The 19235-nt window shown below is 46.3% G+C and overlaps 1 protein-coding gene and 1 long non-coding RNA gene across 4 annotated transcripts in view; one reads left to right on the top strand and one right to left on the bottom strand.

Annotated features, from left to right (window-relative positions):
- Positions 1–12139, top strand: part of ANXA13 (annexin A13) — a 21652-nt gene extending 9513 nt beyond the window's left edge. The window contains exons 3-12 of the mRNA XM_035556200.1: positions 2437–2515; positions 3736–3830; positions 5569–5739; positions 6291–6324; positions 6412–6491; positions 7292–7360; positions 7579–7680; positions 9835–9910; positions 10728–10840; positions 12020–12139. Of these exons, the coding sequence (XP_035412093.1) occupies positions 2437–2515; positions 3736–3830; positions 5569–5739; positions 6291–6324; positions 6412–6491; positions 7292–7360; positions 7579–7680; positions 9835–9910; positions 10728–10840; positions 12020–12139 (939 nt within the window). The remainder of the gene's footprint in view (positions 1–2436; positions 2516–3735; positions 3831–5568; positions 5740–6290; positions 6325–6411; positions 6492–7291; positions 7361–7578; positions 7681–9834; positions 9911–10727; positions 10841–12019) is intronic.
- LOC118252678 (uncharacterized) lies at positions 2588–19235 on the bottom strand. Of its 3 annotated transcripts, XR_004780208.2 has the most exons (6): positions 19159–19235; positions 11846–12025; positions 11091–11224; positions 5596–5720; positions 4681–4828; positions 2588–2947 (listed from the first exon to the last, which is right to left on the bottom strand). It is a non-coding gene; the product is annotated as an uncharacterized LOC118252678 (long non-coding RNA). The 3 variants fall into 3 exon arrangements; XR_004780209.2 differs by lacking the exons at positions 5596–5720; positions 11091–11224 and adding an exon at positions 4090–4305; XR_004780207.2 differs by lacking the exons at positions 5596–5720; positions 11091–11224.

The following is a 19235-nucleotide window of genomic DNA, read 5'->3' as shown; positions in this document are numbered from 1 at the left end:
ATGGAGGGGTTAGGGACTCACTAAAATCTGAGTCCAGCCCAACAGCCATCGAGGCATAAGGTAGCAAAGCACGCTCCCAAGGTGCTGGGGTGGCTTAGCGGGACCGGGTGCACCTCTGATGGGGCCTCTCTGCGGGGCATGCTCGATCGAGCGGGCAGCAGAGCGTCCCCCTGGATGCTGCGTGCGATGCTCATTGAACCTACCACGGGGTGAGGAGCACCCGACCAGCAAAGAGACCCATTGCGCGTGTGGCATTTGCCTCCCAGGGCTGTATATCCAGCATGGATTCCAGTTGGGATGTAGGATGCTGTTGTTCTGGTCCCCCAAGCTTATCCCCGAGGCTGGTTAGCCACCGTTGTTTGTTCTGGGCTTGCAGAGAACAAAGGTGAATTTTATTCTGGTGAACCTGCCTGTTACCAAGAGGGGAAGGAAAATGAGGGTGTAACGTATCCATCAGAAAAGGAGAAAGAAACTAGAGCTGAATTTCCAAGCACACTGTGCAAAACAACCTCTCTTGTACATGATCCCATCAAAGAAGCACAACACCCCGTCACAGTAGAAAAATAGGAAAGCGTTCAAGCGATTCACTTTGGACAGACAGGGGTCCCTACACCTGTTTTCTAACTTTGTGGTTTTCCCTTACATTTTCTTGGAAAAGTTCTTGAGAAATTGGAAATCTGTTAAATAAAATCTCTCCCTAGAAAATACGATTTACATGCATCTATTTCCACCTTGCTCGAAAGGTTTAAACAAGCGTGTGTGTGCCCAGAGCATACAGCAGGATACAGCTTCACTAGGGACCTCTGTGACAATGAAGTGGCAACGAAGGTGTTACGAAGGTGCCACAAGACAGAGAGAACTTTTTACGTTGTTGTTGTTGTACCTCACTAATTGCTGTTGTAAAAATAGCTTTCAATTAAGGTAATCTGAGCGAGATGGCTGCCGAACAGCAGCTGCCATTAGCAGTAAATTGTACCCTAGCCATTAACTGCTAGAAAAGCCAAGGTGCTGAAATTGTCTTTGGTCTATTACAAAGGTAAAGAAGCACAGGGACTGGGGGTTTATCCTTGAGATAAGACCCTTTGTCTTTAGATAGAGGACTCCTTATTCCAGAGCTGCAGCTCTCCCACCAGGGCACAGTGCGAAACTTTCCTAGCACACCACCAAACAGGCTTCTAGGTTATACCTGTGCGTGGCAGAGCATGGCCAAAATCCACATGGCTAGACTGTCTCCAGACCAGCAGAGCGATGCCGTCTGCAGTGTTCTTCAGGAGTAACCTCTGGCCTGTGCTCTCCCCTAGGACGAGGAGGCTGCTCAGCCATGGAGGCTCTTCTGCTGTTTGGTCGGATGGGTGGCATTTTTGGAAGGGCTGAGGAGCCCTGTGCCATGCCCCGGGGTGTCATAACCCTCAGCTAGCCCTAACGGAGAGCCCAGTGCCGTGTCTTTGGGTGCCTACCCTTCAGCAGCAGCAGCGGAGAGTTGGTGGCTGGCAGCCCTGCAAAGCAAGCTGCCGGATCCACCTGCTGCTATTTGAATGGAAATACCAAAGCACTCGTAATGCATGCTTAAACCCCCAGGGCAGACGGTGTGCAAATAGTTCAAATTGATTTAGGAACCTAGGAGCTATTTTTCAGTGTTATTTTAGCTCCCAGGCATTTAAATGATCTGATTCATGATACTACGGGGGATGAAAATGTCACTGACCTCCTGCTCGCAGATACCTCTGCCCTTGTCTGAGAAACAGCCGAGTAGAAGATGTGCCAGCACTGCAGCCCCTCTGATTCACAGCTTATCAGATTAGTAGGAATTAGCGTGGTTTTCTGTTTACATTGATATGTCAGGCTGTAAACTGCTGCTGTGGCTGTGGACTTTGAGTTATTATCCCTGATAGATCTAGCTCAAGGTAACCATATGTACAATACTGACCAAAAAAAATAAATAGTGCCATCTTTCTGCTGTTATATATCTCCAGTTATCTCATTTGCATGAGCGCATCGATGCAGGAAAGGCTTACAGGACCAGTTTGTGTTCAGCTGATTGGGACTGGCAGCTCTCAGCCCTCACAAACGTCCTGCAGAGGAAGGGCACGGTTCTGCCCGCATCAGATAAGTCGTTTATATTGGCCTGTTGTTAAAGCGTTGCAGGCAAATCATATTTGATCTGGCACAAAGTTGTCCAGTATACAGTTATTACATTCAAATTATTTGAACAAGCCTGAACTGGCAGAGCAAAGTTACATGGGATCGGCATCACGTGTCACGTGGGGACAGCTGGTTTTGCTCCAGTCCTTGGGGCCTCGTGATAGATACAGCATTTCAGAAAAGCCCAACGTGGTATTTACAGATTAGATGATGTGACTAAAGATCAGGTGAGAACCTGGCCTGAATTTCTGCAAAATCATTTTTCGTGTATCTGTTGTCTCTCTGTTTTCCTAGTCAACTGAAAAACGCCACCATCACGGTTTTGATGCAGACCGAGATGCCAAGAAAATACACAGCGCCTGCAAAGGAGCAGGTAAGAAAGCTCTTGGTTTCTATTCAAGATTATAAACAGCATATACATACACAAAAACAATTGTTTAAACCATTTTCAGTGAATCTTTATTCTTTCTGTCACTGACTCAAAGCACATGCACACCCATGGAGTTTAATAGGATTAAGATAAATGGGAAGGGAAGACAGCTTGTTCCTCAAAGACTGGTAAGATCTGGTGTGTTCACTGCACGGCTGCAGAGGATTAGGGTAAACATTAGGATTACAATAGGGCCATGAAGCTGTCAAGGCTGATATGGCAGTCATGGGGTCAAGCCAGTGAGGCCAGATAAAGGGCATGGGTGTATGTCCTCTCCCAGATCTTCAGGGACCAGTCAAAAACACAACCACCTCCAGAACATTGACTAATGCCTTCCAGCAGCTTCATTCAGTGCAAACATCTGTTTATATTGGCCTAGGGCAAGAAAAGCACAAGAACAAGGTCATTGCCTTTAGCAAGACACTTCCATCCTTGCATAGGTTTCAGCTCGAAGCTGCCCCAGGAGTTTCTCGTGTCAGGGTGTTGTGCGGTTGGTTCCCCCACAGGCTCCCTGGAGATGCAGTCCCTGCGGTGCCCATCACCTGGACTTCCCAGTGGCTGCATCCTCCCACTTATTTTTGCCAAACAAAACAGCATCAGCAGAGAGGTTCAGACCACGAAGGCTGATTCCCACTCCTCTTTCTGACACCACTGAGCGCAAAGCACAACCTGTTTTGTACAGCCATAGTTCAGGCTGTGGGTTAATAAAGCTGATTTGAACACATCCTCTCCTACCCTGACCACTTGTCCCCAGACCATTGCTGCAGCTGGGAAGCACCACAGGAAGGGGTAGAAACAGGAGCAGGGACTTTTCTAACAGCCACTGCCACCAAAAACTTGGATATCAGCCCATGTTCAGTAGTGTGACAGTGCCCTGGTTTTAGGACAGTGTCTGATCTGAAACAGAAGACCCAAATTCCCTATAACGTATAAGCAGCACGAGGCAGTGAACTTCTATTTTATGTTTTGAACATTATAGCCAACTATAGATACAAGTTTCATCAGAAGAATCTCATGTGCTTTTACAAATCCTAGAGCTGGCACCAGTAGATGTATGCACATCGATTTGTTTCTCTTTAGAGACAAAAGCACTCAGTCCTGTTTTCTTTCCTCTGCGTTGGATTCATGATTAAATGCAGCCTATGCCCAACCTTCTTTTTCAGGAACTGATGAAAAAAAAATTATCGAAGTCTTGTCAAGCCGAACAGCGGAGCAGAGACAACAAATAAAACAGAAGTACAATGCTCTGTATGGCAAGGTATTTCAAAATTAATAGCCTCTTTTTTTCAGACAGCATGCCTGTGGGAAATGTAGCCTACATTGATCTCCTTTTCAAATATCAGGGGTCCAGTAGATTTAAGGAGGTCACTAGTTAGTTTCTGATCCAGCATTTTCTTTTTTCTCCCAAAATACTGATTATCTTAATAACATTAGGCCTCAGAGTCTTTTTGAAATCAGCCCTAACCAGATCAGAGCAATTTAGTCAAAGTTGGGACAGCTAGAAAATAAGTCATTACCAAAATTAAAAATATTCCAGCTTGTGTTCATCTTCAGTGCATCTCGAAAAAGGAAGCCTGAAACCAAGGCTTTCAGACAAATGCAGCTAACTTCAGTTCCAAATCCCGCTCAGGTGCATATTCAGAGGAACCACTTGATCTTACATCATTATATTTTTGTTGAGTAGTTGAGTAGGTTTAGTATTGATTTATGCTCATGCTGAGATCGACTGCACACTGCAAAACAGAGAAATCTCATAGAGAGCTTGGTTTCTGGAGGAGGACGCGTGGACTGCCTCGGTCATTTCGTATGTAAGAAAAATAAAATCTTCCAATGTATTATTTAGGTAAACAGCTGAATCCTGCAGAGCTTATTATTAAATTGGTATTTTCTTAAGGTTTGCTTGTACTTTAGTCATTAATCAATGATAATAAGACAGGCAGTGCAGGACCAGAAAGCCTTTCATATGTAAACCAGACAGCAAGCATGGTTTTGGGTGCATACACCCCGCTGAGTTAGCTCTATAATGAGGATTAATAAAAATAGGCATTAGAAATGGGCAAATTCCAGGGGACATCCCAGTGAAACGAGCACACAACAAGCCTTCCCACCTGCCTGGGCAGCCTGGATAGCTGGGAGAGGAGCAGCAGAGCTGTAGGTACCGCTGCCCTCTCATGCTCCTGGGGGAAGTGAGGTCCACGGGGTGCTCCTGGGACCGGCTCCAGCACTGGTGTCAGCCTCTGGAGATCGTGTGTTCATCTGCAATTGTGTAAGAGCATGCTTAGGAACAAAAGATTTAAAGCCGTCCTTCTTTATTGTTGTTCTGAAGTTGTCAAATGCTTCCTGTACTGCAGGAAACGTCAGCCACAGATAGGGCTTAAAATAAGTCATCGATAGACATTCTCAGCGTGAGTGCTTGGCCAACACGTACACACTAGCCAGGTCTTCTCCAGGGTCACCTTAATTTTTGAATTAAGTAGATCATATCAGAAAGAGGGTTTTTATTGCTTTCTGTGGGTTTTTTTGTTGCTTGTTTGCTTTTTGTTGGAAAAAAATCTGATGGCTTGAAATCAAAGCACTTCATAGAATTTTTTTGCTTTTCCCAGGAAGTCAATTCTAACCAAAAGTGGAAGAGAACTTGAAAAAAACTTGATCCCTTCTGTTGCACCTCTTTCAAAGGTTTCTGCATTGTGTTTCAGATAAATCTCTCCTGCTGAGCTTTTAAAAACACTAGTTTACATGTATTTAAGCAAGGAAGAGTTCAAACTTAAATGAGTGGCTAATACTTGAAGATGGGAGAAAAATTTCTTTCAATATGAAACAAAAAAAAATAGAAAATTTAATATAAAAAAAAAGCCTATGTATTTCATGGATTTTTCATGTTTTTGGCACTTTTGGTACACAAAAAGCTTTGAAATCATGAAATTCCCTGAACCAACCAAATAAATCTTCTAATCCCACCTCAGCTTTTGCACTAACCCCTCCACCCACCCTCGCAGGATTTGGAAGAGGTGCTGAAGGGAGACCTGAGTGGCAATTTCGAGAAGGCTGTGCTGGCTCTGCTGGACCTTCCCTGCGAGTACGAGGCACGGGAGCTTCGGAAGGCGATGAAGGGTGCTGGGACGGACGAGTCGCTGCTGATTGAGATTCTCTGCACGCGAAACAACAAGGTTGGGACACCCAGATAGATTTTACATGTGGTGTGCCTTAGGTAGCAGGGCAAAGAGCGGGCCTGTGTCCGCTGCAGCCTGAAGGTTGTCACACCAGGGCCAAAACTCTGACAAGAGTAAGAGCAGTGCAATTCAGATTCCTTCCTCAACCCTACACATCCACCACACATCTTCTGTGGAGGCAAAGGGCAGCACTGGGGACGCAGAAGTCCCCAGGAACCTATCTGGAGGCAGCTGTCAGAGCTCTCTGCATGGCTCTGGCCTTGGCTCCCACCACTTACAAGAACACGGTCTTCTTCAAAAATCCCTTTAGCTTGTTCCTAAATGCAAGCAAAACCAGCCAGGCACTGCTCCAAATGCTGTCCTGGGCTGTTAATGGTGGCAAGTGGCCACCAAGGTGGCATTGAGGAGAAGTTGGGCTCCTCGTGCCTCCCACCACGCCCTCTCCCAGCTCCACACCTGCAGCGCCTCAAGCAACAGAGACATGGTACTGGTACATGCTGCTTTGTATGTTTGTTTGCCTATTGATTTATGGCTTTTTATTCCCCTAGGAAATCATAAACATAAAGGAGGCGTACAAGCGGCGTGAGTAGTGTTCCATTTCAAACACCTTCATTTAAAGCCTCCATTCCCGAGTGAACCCTCTCAGACTTTATTTCTTTTCCTCCACAGTCTTTGATCAGGATCTAGAGTCTGATGTGAAAAGTGACACAAGTGGCTCCCTGAGGAAGATACTGGTCACTGTGCTGGAGGTAAGGCTGGGAACTTGCTATTAAGCACCTGCTTGGGAGAGCGATATCCTTTTCTCTATCATGATAAGGATCAGCTGCTATTTAGAATAAGGTGACTGTAATAAACAATATAATAATGAAGTAATTATAATAAGCAAAAGGCATTCTCAAAAGCATTCTTCAGGATAAGAGCCTTTACATTTGCAACTCCTTAATATATCAAATAAGTTTATATAAACTCAGAAGTGAGCTTTTAAATTCTGATTTCTTTGAAGACAGCAGAAATGAAAAGATTTGGTACATAGAAGGAGCTTTAAAGACCCAGCAGTCACATCACTAAATACACCAGTCTGGAAAGCATTGGTATATTTTCAGGAGAGGCAAATGCATGTTATCCATAGATTTTTTTTGACTCAAGGCTGAACACCAAAGCCCACGTTAGCTCCAACTTGCCCAGCTCTTTCTGGGCCATGCGGCCATCCAGGAGCATCTCCAGATCATGGTCTAAAGCTTGAGATCCCCGTCCTGCTCCTGAGGCATCAGATGTGCAATGTCATTAGGGCCTTAACACAGAGCAAATAAAACTGTGAGATAAACCCTGCCTCGATGAATATTCAGGCTTCACCTCTCAAGTCTGGCGTAAACTTGGACCGTTGGATCCTGTGCCGCCACAGTGGCCCATTACTTGGCGACTGTCAGCAGATGGCAGCAAAACTATAACAAGAATACCTGTGAGGGCTTCGAAATTACCATTCTCCTTCCCAATACAAACTGTAGCCAGCACTTGGTCTTTTTTCCTGCTGTAATGTCCTCTTCTGTAGGCAACCCGAGATGAGAACCAACAGGTCAACACAGAGCTCGCTGAGCAAGATGCCACAGATCTGTATAAAGTAAGTGAAACTGCAGAAAACCCCCCGTTGTGCTGTGCTGCTCAGCAATGTGCTGCCCGGGAGGCAACAAAATGCACCGAGCACGGAGGCAAGGGCAGTGTACAGAGCCGCAGTGAGGGGTGCACGGGCTGGAGCGTGGTGAATCAAGGGCTGTAGCTGACTTTTTGTCTCTACTGTGAATAAACAAGTGCTTCAAAAAATGACACGCAATCTTTAAGGCAGGAGAAGGCCGCTGGGGAACAGAGGAGCTGGCTTTCAATGTGGTCTTAGCAAAGAGAAGCTACAGTCAGCTGAGAGCAACCTTTCAAGCCTATGAAAAGGTGAGTTATTCCCTTCTGTGATGTGGGTTGCACAGGGCCACACGTGTAGTTTGCAGACCCTATGACAACATGTAGGGCAGGTGATCCTTTATTTGCCATTTTTAAATGAATCTCAGAAAATATTTCTATATGACTGGATCCCGATCTTAAAGAAATCGGGGATAAAAGCTGTGGCTTCTGCCACTGAAGAACCCACTCCCTTTCATAGCCCACACAACATCCAACCAAATAAAGATTGTGATGCCCTTTCCTTTCCACAACTGCATGACAGTGGGTATCCCCACTCCTGCAGCAGGACCAGCAAAGAGATATGTTCATAAACTCCTGCCCTGAAGCAGAACTTTGCCTCTCTGATCTTTACTTCTCCTCCAAAGCAGAGCCTGGCAGGGTCTCTCATCATGGTCCCACTGCTTCACACGTTCATGTTGACTGTTTAACCTTCCCCTTCCAAACCAACATACCCCACCAGACCATTGATTGCCACCACACCACGTCATGGTGCCTCTGCTGAAGACCACAGGACACATGGTTGAGACAGCCGTGGTGGCTGGGTGGTGGCTGTCCCATTTATCTGTAGTGGCCTGACCTTTTGGGGGCAGTGGGGAAGGCACACAGATGGGTGAGTGTGTGCCAGGTCAGTCCCTGGCCTACTCCTGAGACCTTGATGTCTCTGGGAGTGCCTCTTCCAACCTCCCCATTGCACTCATCCTCAGCCCTTCTGCCAGGGCAGAGGCACACCTCTAGCCTCTTCCTCTCTGCCCTCCCTGAGCAGACAGCTGGTGCAAGGACTTTGCTGTGCTCTCCTCTATCTCCGAGCAAAAGGCAAACTAAGGTAGCAGGATCCCATCTGTCTGCTGCTTCTCCTGGTGTCACCCATCAGGGACATTTTCCTCATGGCTGGGCCTGGAGCCTACCTCCGCTGATGCCTTTTGCCTGGAATTGACCTGTGAAAGTCCAAGCAATGGGAGATCCAAGGTCCTTCTCCTGGCAGAAAGGTGGAAGCTCGGCAGTGACATTTATTCTCAGGAGAGGGCCCCACCTCCAGCCTCTGGCTCACAGTCCTGAACTTCGTAGGATGACTGAGTTCATCAGAAAACCGTAACCCTAAGCACTGGAGATGGAAAAAACTTCAGTCATGGCCATATTTCAGTGTCAGCACAATAAGGAACCCTTAGCTGGAAAAATGTTGGCAGCTTAATCCAACTTTTGGTTTGCTGCTGGCAGAAGAACAGCAACAGTCGCTAACTGGTAGTTCTTCATAGTACTGCAAACCCCAGGGGTTCCAAGCTACCTTGGCTTTTGGATTCATAAAGCCAAGCAGATCAGGTTGCCCAAACCAAGCCACCACATCCTGCCTGGATGCATTTGAAGGAGAAGGGGGCCAAGACAAGAACTTGAGTCCTTCTCCACGTTTGGTTAAGATAAGTAGGGCCGGGTCTACACCAGGCTGGCACTTGCAGAACCTCACAAGATACCTACTGCTGCTTTGTACCTGCGGTCTCCTAGGCCTGATCTAAAGTCCACTTGAGTTTTGAGCCATGCAGGACCATCCTAACAGCAAAACAGAGCAAAGTAAAAGGCTTTGAGGTTTGCAAAATCCACAAAGGTCAGGATGAACTCTGTTTTGAAGTAGCAGTCTGTTTTTCCCCTTTCCTACAGAGTAATACAAAAACTAGGGAACAACTGCAGTGCTTGTAAGCTTTCCCTGAGCAGCCAAAGACAATAAGTAACAAAACTTCATAGAGCTGGTAAAGTTCCAAAATTTATCTTCTTTGTGTGGAAGCCATCCAGAGCTTGATAAAGGGGTTAGAGGGAACTCAGAGAATTTCTCCTTTGCTTGGGGTTGCTCAAGAAGAAGCCACAACTTGTTTGTCCTAGAAGCCCTCGGGTATCAGTACAACTTGCTTGATTTAGGTTATCTAACTGTTGTGCCTTAACGGACCTTGTAGTCCCTCTTTTCTTGGTGCCAGCGGATATGTGAGCACTTACACCAGAAAGGATCTTCACTTACCCTTGAATTGCTCCCTTGGAAAGTCTCAAAAGGATCTGAACTGGCCTTTTGCCATTGTGTCCTAAAGCTGATGCTGGTTTTATGGCAGTGGGACGGCTTGTGCAGACAGCAGCTCTGATGGCTACTTTTTGTTGTCCCTCTAGGTGTGTGGGAAAGACATAGAAGAATCCATTAAAAGTGAAACATCTGGAGATCTGGAGAAGGCTTACCTCACTCTTGGTAAAAAAGTGTTGAGAGCTTTCATTTTTAGTTCTTTCCCCCATCTTGCCCTCATTCTTGGGGTTCTGTATGTAGGTGACAGCTATTGAGATAGCCTTCAACTGAAGCTTACTTACCTGCTAGGAAAAGAAGAACCAGGTTTCAGTAATGATTTGGAGCCCTTAGTTTTAGAAATAAAAGCTCCTCTCCACAAGGCTATTTTTTTTGCCCTCTGAAACAGGGTGACCAGCTCCGAGCTGCCCCTGAGGCTGTGTCTGCTGATAACTTCCAGCTGATGCCTGGGCACCATTAGCGCTGTGCTATCAGGCTACCACCAAAACATACAGGGTCCCTGACAGCCATTTGACACTGGGAGTGACTGTCACCAGTATTTATTTACACATGTACCCTGGCTTTAGTAGGCTTACCGGTATTGATTTTATCTGTGTGGATCTGGGCTCTCCCAAATCTTCCCCCTCTGAGCTGTGGAGTGAGCAAGTACCCCGAGAAGAGATGGGCAAGGAGATCTCCAGATAGGCAAATGCTCAGGCTCATCCATTTCATTTTCACAGTGGAATGGCAGCATATTCAATGCAGATCATTTCACTGAGTAATATGCTTTCCCTGTGGAGAAATGTATTCCCCCATTCAGACCCCAAACCTTCTCCTTACATACTGTTAGGGGCCAGTTACAGAACAAGAGCCCAACCAGCTCATATGTCTGCAGGATCATAAACCCTAAAGAGTTTTCCTTCTTTCTTATTCGTTTCCTTCTCATTGAAGATGTATGACAAAGTGTAAATGTGCAAGTGTAATGAAGTTTCTTACTCTTTTCTAGTCAGCTGCGCCAAAGACTGCCCAGGTTACTTTGCTACACTTCTGCACAAGTCAATGAAGGGAGCTGGGACTGACGAAGAGACCTTAATTCGCGTCCTTGTGACCAGGGCCGAGGTAGGACACCCTGCGACCTGCAATACTGTAATACCATCAGCTCTGGGAGAAACACAGACTTAGAGGGTACAGTGAGCCCTGGTAGATCGTGTGCTCAGCCAACCCCTTCCAGACCAATGACACCAGAGGTCACACTCTGCTTTTGTACCTAGGCAACTCTAATTTTGGTATTGCATCTAATTCTGTTTTGGAAAAAAAAAAAAAAAAAAACAGAAAGCATACAGGAAATTTCAAGTGGAGTCAACTGTACCTAAATAAAATTGGTCCATGGGGAAGTCTGGTCCCAAGAAGATGTGTAAATTCCTAGTTAAGTAATGATAAAGCAGCAGTTCCCAAATTGACAGTTTCTAATAAACATATGTCACCAATTCTCTTGGATTCCAGCTGGGAAAAAGCAGATGGGAAGGAGGGAAGAAAAATTAAGAGCCAAAGGAGATAATTGTAATTTTAAAAAGCACAAAACTGCACAAGGCATTTGAGATCATAAACACAGTCTTTAACTCTTCCTTCCATATAAACTGTTGAGATTGTATAACCTCAGGGCTGTTCCAGTCTTGACACAGAGAAGTTGTTCACATGGACAAGGAGAACCTACATTTAAATGATCAATAGTGTGAGAAATTAGTCGCCAGTGTAGTCTCTTTGTTAAGATGTGGTTTAACTATGAGAATGTTTCAAAACCAGTGATAAAGATCAGGACCGTGCCATGGGTACCTTTTCAGAGGAAAGCTCAAGACAAGGCATTTCATTCTCCCCACGCAGTAACCAGAAAATTACCGTGGTGGGTGGAACAAAACTGTCTTTTAAACATACTTCTGGAAGTGATACTCCTTCTTGCCACCAGAGTGGCCTCAGGAGCATGCAGTGATCTGTGTGCTTGCCTGGCACCAACACTGTGCCCACACAACACTGCTGAGCACCAGGCAAAGATGCCCCCAGCCACCCCAGCATGGCTCTCCACACAGGCCCGTACCCCTCACCACACACCATCTGACATGGGCTTACCTCAAGTCCCACTATTAAGCTGGGTCCAAGGTTTTTGGACCTCCTGCTTTCTCCCCTTCTCCTTCCACTGGCAGCAGTGGACCTTGGATCAGACCCCGGGGTCCCTCGTAGAAACAGGGCACATTGCACAAAGCACGTCCCAGTCTTCTACAGAAACTCTTGGTGTCTCCTCAGACCGACCTGCCAGAAATAAAGGGGAAGTTCCAGCAAATGTACAAGAAGTCGTTAACTGAAGCTGTCCGTTCTGATACCTCTGGAGATTTCAGAAAGTTGCTGCTGGCTATTTTGCACTAAAAAGCCATCAAGAAAGAAGAAGCATGCTGAGCAGCCACCTCTTGATTAGTTTCCAAAATAGCATCCAAAAAATGTGGCATTAGCACAAAGAAAAAAAATCCAATTTATTTTCTTTCCAGCTGGGAAACATGTTGCCAAGTAAAGCTGGACGTGAGGTTTATGTTATGGCTATCTCGCCAAATGTCCTTAAGCAATAAAGACACGTTAAAAAACTAAATCTAAATTGGCCTCTTTGTGTCTGCATATGTGGAGGAATCTTTATTTTGTCATGATTTCTTCTGGGTAGACTTACTGCCTTTATTTATTTCCAAAGATTATCCTTGATCTTTCCCTGCTTTTTTCCCCCAATTTGAAGGGTGCCATGTCATGCCATGACAGTCCTGCCAAGAGAGAATGGATAGAAATTTCTTTTCAACCTATTATTACAGCTCTTTAAACAACCTGTGGGCTGTGAATTAATGATTTAAGTCAAGCCTGAGAAAAATCCCGCTATCAAAAAGGAAGGTTGGAGTGATTTCCCTGTCTGTGAGTTCCTGCCTCAGCATCGTCACCTCCTACGTTATACCATGAAGGAGATAAGGAATTGCAGTCCACGTTAGCACCACCTCCTGAGATATGGCACAGGAGAATGGCTGGGGAAGAGACAGGACTTCATGAGGTGGATCTGTCCGTCAGGAAAACGTTGTTCCTACAGAGCTAGACATGGACCTCAGGACAGTTGCACAGTCTCTGTCCTTGGAGGTTTCCAAGACCCAACTGGGTAAAACCATGACAGAACAACATGGTCTGATCTCATGGCTGACCCTGCTTTGAGCAGAGGGTCAGATGAGAAACCACCTGAGGTCCCTTCCACCCTGAATTACCCTAAAATCTTATAATCATATGATAGAAGATGTAGAGAAATGGTAACATGAGAGGGCCTGACAAATAAGAACTGAGAGAAGAGAATCTGGGTCAAGGAGATGGACTTGTGAGCTCTTTTTCATGTTTGGCCCCTTCCCTCTTCTGCATGCACTACACTGTCAGGGGAAAGATCTTTCAGACCTAAATTCTCAGAGGTACTTTGACATCTAATTTCCATTGAAAATAGCATTTTTGAAGAATGGGACCTGTTTTTCCCTGCTTGTATCAACGTCACAGTGGTAGTATCTGGACATCTACTTATAGTCCGTAAAGACAGGGCAAAATAAATGGACAATGGGAAAGATGGAGAGCTTGTAGGATTTGTGTATCACACAGGTGTAACAGGATGTCCCCGCATTTTAGAGGTCTGATCCTCCTTTGACAACATTTCAGTAACCTAAAAATATCAGAGGCAGATACCAAACCTGAAATGAACCATATGATGCTGGATTTGACTTTATCAAAGTCTTTAATTTTCAGACCCAGAAAGAGTGAAGCAGAGCAGGATCTGTCTGTCTCCTTCTTGCTGTTGCCATGGGGCTATTGTAATCAGAGACTATAGAAAGGATACATGAATAATCTACTTAGGTGTCCAGTGTTGCTGGTGATATTTTATCCTTTCCAGGTCACACCGTGTGTTCTGTCCAAGATAAGCTGGCAGGTACCCATTCTCAAATGATGTAGTTGGAACAAAAAGACATGGTTGTCTGAAATGCACATGAAGGAGCTGGTTTAGGCAAAGGATTTGTTTTGAAATATTCAAGCAAGAGTGCCCAAAGCTATATGATTGGTTTCTGTGAAACCTCTAGGAGTTCAGCACCCTTTAAACCAAGCTATGTACTTATTTAATGTGAAGTGCATAATTTTGGCAGCCAAATTTATTTTTGCCTGCAGATTGTTTTAATTAATGCTAGTAGGTCATTCTGACTAAAGAAGGAAGAGTACAATTGCTTTCATCTTAATCTCTCACTCTTTAATTAGAGATTGGCCTGAAACCAAGCCAGGAGCCCACGCATCTTCACACCCACACATACCGGGGCAAAGTCATCACTGAATTACACACTATGTTCATCTATCTGTCTATCTGTACACAATACATGCAGTGATGGCTGTGACACTTGTGAAGTTGCTCTGAGTCTCCAAAGCTGTAAAACTTGTTCCCATGCCTCTGACAAAAGTTTAGGTCACGGGTTCAAAATCCAAGTTCAAATTCCAAGACCAGTATCTACAGATACAGTCCATCACCCAGCCCACAAGATCAGAACTGAATCCAGATTTAATCGGGTCTTAAACTAAGCCTTAGATCAGGACCAAGTATCACACCAACGTGAATGACAGCAGTAGCGGTAGGGCACCTGGTAAAATCATGTTTACTGAGCAGCTAAACAGAAAATGAGTAATGCAGTAGTCAAAGAGAAATGAGAGAGAAGGATCATAAAGGTATCTGGGCTTACAAAAGAGGAAGAAGACCAGGTGCCCAGAGAGGGTGCCCAGAGAGGTTGTGAATTTTCCATCTTTCAAAGCTTCCAAAATTCAACCGGAATCCCTGAGCAACCTTATCTAACGTAGAGGGTAGCCCTGCTAGGTGAGCTTCCAGGGTCTCTCCAACCCACATCTTCCAACGACTCTAGGAGAATTAGGGTGTTTGTGAGCAGGAGACCATACCTGGCAGTGCCACATGGAATTGCCATTGTATTCCTGTTGCCTGAAGTAACACAAAGGACTTCATCTCATTGTCACATATGATTCTCCACCAATTCCCTGTATTCAGTTTGGATTCTGTTTACTTTTCAACATCTTCTCTGCTGTTTGCTGGCATGGGGAGTTTTGTTGCCTTCGGTGAACCTAAGATGTTAACCAGGGAGCTAGAAGATAGGATCAAATGTCTGTTTTCCCAATTCAGTAAGCCAAATAGTAAATCCACACTCAGCTCAGGCTGGACTTGGACAGGGCTCGGGGAGGATGCTTCAATGAGGAGTATCGGGGTGACTCCAAAACCCAGTGCTGGCCTCGAGGAAACATTTCCTTCATGGATCTGGCCCAGACATCATGTATGGAGTTAGGTCTCCTGGTGCTATCAGCTGGTTAAGACGTATGTGTTGAGTAAAGGGTCCCTATCCATGCTATCTCTTGATACTAATTTGCTAGTATAGACATATCTTTGCTCTTTTTTTCACTATAGATATTAATTACACATGTTTATATGTAATAAATATGTGATACATATATCTACTAATTCCCCATATCATTAGCCTTCCTTTCTGCTCACATATTTCTCTCCCCTCCAGCTTGTAAGATACAAAATGGTGTCAGGTACCCACTGACCAAGCTCCATGCCAGTGCAGGCGGCATCCCAGGCAGTGCTGGCCGCTCTCCCAGCCTGGGCTGGATGCTGGAACCACGGCCGGCTGCAGCCACTGCCTGGGGCATCTCCCCATGCTCATGGCATCTGATTAATTGTGATCCCTGTAATTTTCTCTTTTTATGACGAGGAATGATAATCCTGGGTTTTGTTACATCTCCCTGTCTTATAAAGACCATAATAAGGAATATTTTCTTCTCTTGCCCTGCCTATTTAGAGTGCAAATTTTGGACAAGGGGCAGAGAACTATCCCAGTTCTTTGTGTCTGGTAGTCATCAAGGTGGTGCACATACCACTGAATAAGCTCAGTGGACTCTCTGCCTTTCTCCTTATCCGTATTTGTTCATTTTCACCTGAATTGTAATAGGATCAGCGTATGAGTTTTAGAAGTTGTCTGACATCACCAATCCTCTCCGTGCACCTGTCTGCTGGCTGATTAGATTACAGCGTTTTTCCACTCTGCTGCTTAGTGCAGAGTAGTGCATAATAGGCGTTTCATCATCCCATTAAACTAGAACATAAGAAGAGCTACTCTGGGTCAGATCAAAGATTCAACCACCCTAATCCCAAAACTGAGCACTCCTAAACACTTCAGAGCAGAAGGAACAGTGTGAGTATACAGCATTGCAGCAGAGTGCTTGTTCCTTTGTAGACATTTCTGTGTCCTAGAAACTGACAACTGAAGGATTTCATAAGCTGGAGGCTGCAGAGAGTCGCTGTTTTTAACAACCCCAATGGCTCCAGCCTTCCTTGGGAGCATGGGGGACCTGCAGCATCAAGTCACATGGTGCCATTAGGTGACATAACCTGCCAACAAACCCACTTCCCATCTGCACACAGTGTTCAGACCAGTCACCATTATCTATGCAATATCCCACTGCATGGTTAGCACAATATCCCATCATCCTAAAAAAAAAGACCACTTAAGCCTTTGTGAGGCTGGCTCGATGACTAGCATGCTAACCTAGGGAACCTGCCTCAAGGATTCACTCAGGAGCAGACTTTGTCAGACAAGTTACACTGCCCCACAGAAGAAACAGCTCTGCCTTCTCTTACCAGCGGTCATGAGGGAAAAAGCATTAAATTCTAACGTATGCTACAGCAATAGGGGCCATACGGGGCATGCTGTTCTAAAATGTACCATGAAAAAAATGATTTCTAGTTTATTTACAAAGGAAATCCTAGCTAAGCATCTCCATTTGGTTGGAGATGTGTCTGAAACCATAAGCTCTGGGAAGGAAAGAAGAGAGCAGGCAGTGGGAGCTTCATTGCTTGGGAGTCTCGGCCCCAAATTGGCAGGGACCTGTGTGGGGATGGAGCAGGGAGCGGCACACACACATACACACACCGAGAGCAATAAGCTTTTCAAACAGCACACACTGTACTCTGTGCTAGCAGGAGTTTGCATAACTGTACAAAACCTTCAAGCCTGGGATCTTCTAAATAAATGCCAAATTTATCAGTATCTAAAGCAGAACATGCCACCTACCCTTCCCCGACCCCATAAAGCAGTGTCATCAGTGAAGTCAGAGAGTGTCATTTGTTTCTTTAAGGGTTAAAAAAATAATCCACAGCCACTGCCAACAAGAGAAAGAACTAAACAGGCAGCAAAGAGTCCAAGCCAGACAGAGACATAAAGCTACATCAATCATCAAAACGGGCCGCGACAAGAGCGTATACATACAGAGCAAGAAAGAAAGCGAGAGGGCGTTTTGTTTGGGTAGCTAATGTTCTCTGGACGAGGAGAGAGAAATTCTCCTTCGGGTTCTTAATGCCACTCTAAATATTTACAGCGAGATCCTGGCCAGCTGGTGAGGCAGCGATGGAGGGGAGGGCGCGTTCTCCCCAGCGCTGTCCTCCAGCCCGTGCCCTGGTCGAGGAGAGGGAAGCGGCTGCACGTTGCCATGTGCACCCTGACAGTGACCCATCAAGACAAGCCCTGTGCTCATTCCCTTCGCCTCCCTCGCCTCACTTGGCCGGGCATGGACGCAGGCTGTGCAGGGAGGGGAGATGCCACAGCCTCCAGGAAGGTACGCCAGGCCTACTCCAGCCCGTCCCTGACATGGGGCCGAGCCTTCAGGGCTCGGCTGGCCTTCAGGCATGTTACCATGTTGCTAGGCCGGGTGACGAAGTCCCTGGGAAAGGCCACATATGGCACAGCCTGTCATGCAAAGCTGCTGTTTTTAGAGAACAGGGCTGCCCCCATCCCCACGGTCTCTGCTGGGACATGGTGTGGAGGCAGGAGTGCACGGAGGGCTGCAGAGGCTAACACCACACGGGGGTTGACACGAGGGCACAGCGGCTCCCAGTGATTTTCGTTTATCTGCCTCGTGGTGACCAGACGCAGACATGACTCACCAGTGAGCCTTGGCTTTGAGAACATGAGAAGAAGTCGTGCTTTAACCTTGTATTTCCCTCTAGCTGCAGCGCTTAGGAGCGGTGTTTTGGATCCAGTCCCATCCCAAAACAAAGGCAGGAACTGCAGCGTTGACAAGGGGCCCGCATCAGTCACCCACGGGGCAGCCAATGCCGTTTTTCCTGAAATGCCCAGAATATCGGCACAGAGATGGGACACATTACACAGGACCTGCTGGAGATCCTGGCCCTTCTGTGGGGCCAGTCGGGGATGTGGAGGATCCTCTGGTGGCATGAAGTGCTCAACTGATCCAAGCCCTGGGAATGGATTTAGGCTCATCATCGCAGATACCTGTGTGGTAGTGTCAAACAGACACCTACACATGACCAAGGCAGCTGAGCACCTACAGCCTGTGGAGATTTAGTCAGAGGTGCCTGGAGGACGATTCACCCACCCAAACACAGGTGGTGCTTGTTGGTCACCTGGATAACTCTGAGGCTGTATTGACCAGGCCACAGGAGCTGCAAGGGGAGCTCAGACACTTCGTTCACTTGCAGACATCTGCAGTTAAAGGCCCAAACGAGGTGTCTGCAGTGGGGAGCCATGTGCCACCCTGGGACTGGCCACCTCAGGTGATTTTCTAGCTTGCTGCCCTCACTTCAACAAACTGATCCACTTTTCCCACCCACAACGCTCACCTTCATCAAGGCACCTGCAATGTTTCTTTGCTAAGGGTTTCAGAGAGCTGAAGTCCTCACAGAAAAAGCCACAACCTGTTATTTTCTGTATGAAGTATCAAGGGGCATAAATTGCTCCAAGAGAGAACTTCTATCTCTGTTTCTCCCTGCCCACACTAGGGGCCCTGGGTATGGAGTCCCTGTCCACCAACATCTCCCACCCACCCACCAGCTCAGACCACAACGGGCAGGTGCTCCCCAGGCCTGTCCATAAGGTGGAGACACGATCTGCCACACCAGGAGCCCTGGAGGCCCTTCTTTCTCCATGAAAATACGTGACAGTGCATCACCTAGCGCAAGGCATTGCAGACTGTTTACAGGCTTCTCGAGTTCCCAGGCACTTTAGGACAGGGTCCTGTTGCTGTTTCCAAACGGACAGCCAGGACTTTTATAAGTGAACTTTCCTCTCCGTGTCTATTTATTATATGTAAACATTTGCCAGAAAAACACCACTTGGGCATGCTCAGTACCGGCCAGGTCATTGCAAAAGGCAACGGCGGCGTCACATGTGATAACAGTGAGAAGCCCATATGTGCCTATTCTTAGCCCTGGAATGTATACAATGCCCCACCGCCTTGCGCTCCTGCACAAAGCTCCCGAAAGCGGCAAAAGTGACTTCAGAATAAACACGTCCAGAAATCACCCTCTATGAATCACTTACCTACTGAAAGAAACGTCCTGTGGGTTTATAGTTTTTATCCAGGCTCTAGCTATGGAAAATCTCAGCAGAGAATAAGC

Source organism: Cygnus atratus, chromosome 2, assembly GCF_013377495.2.
Source record: "Cygnus atratus isolate AKBS03 ecotype Queensland, Australia chromosome 2, CAtr_DNAZoo_HiC_assembly, whole genome shotgun sequence".
Lineage (NCBI taxonomy): Eukaryota > Metazoa > Chordata > Aves > Anseriformes > Anatidae > Cygnus > Cygnus atratus.
Note: the sequence above shows the minus strand (reverse complement) of the source record. Positions and strands in the feature narration are given on the sequence as shown.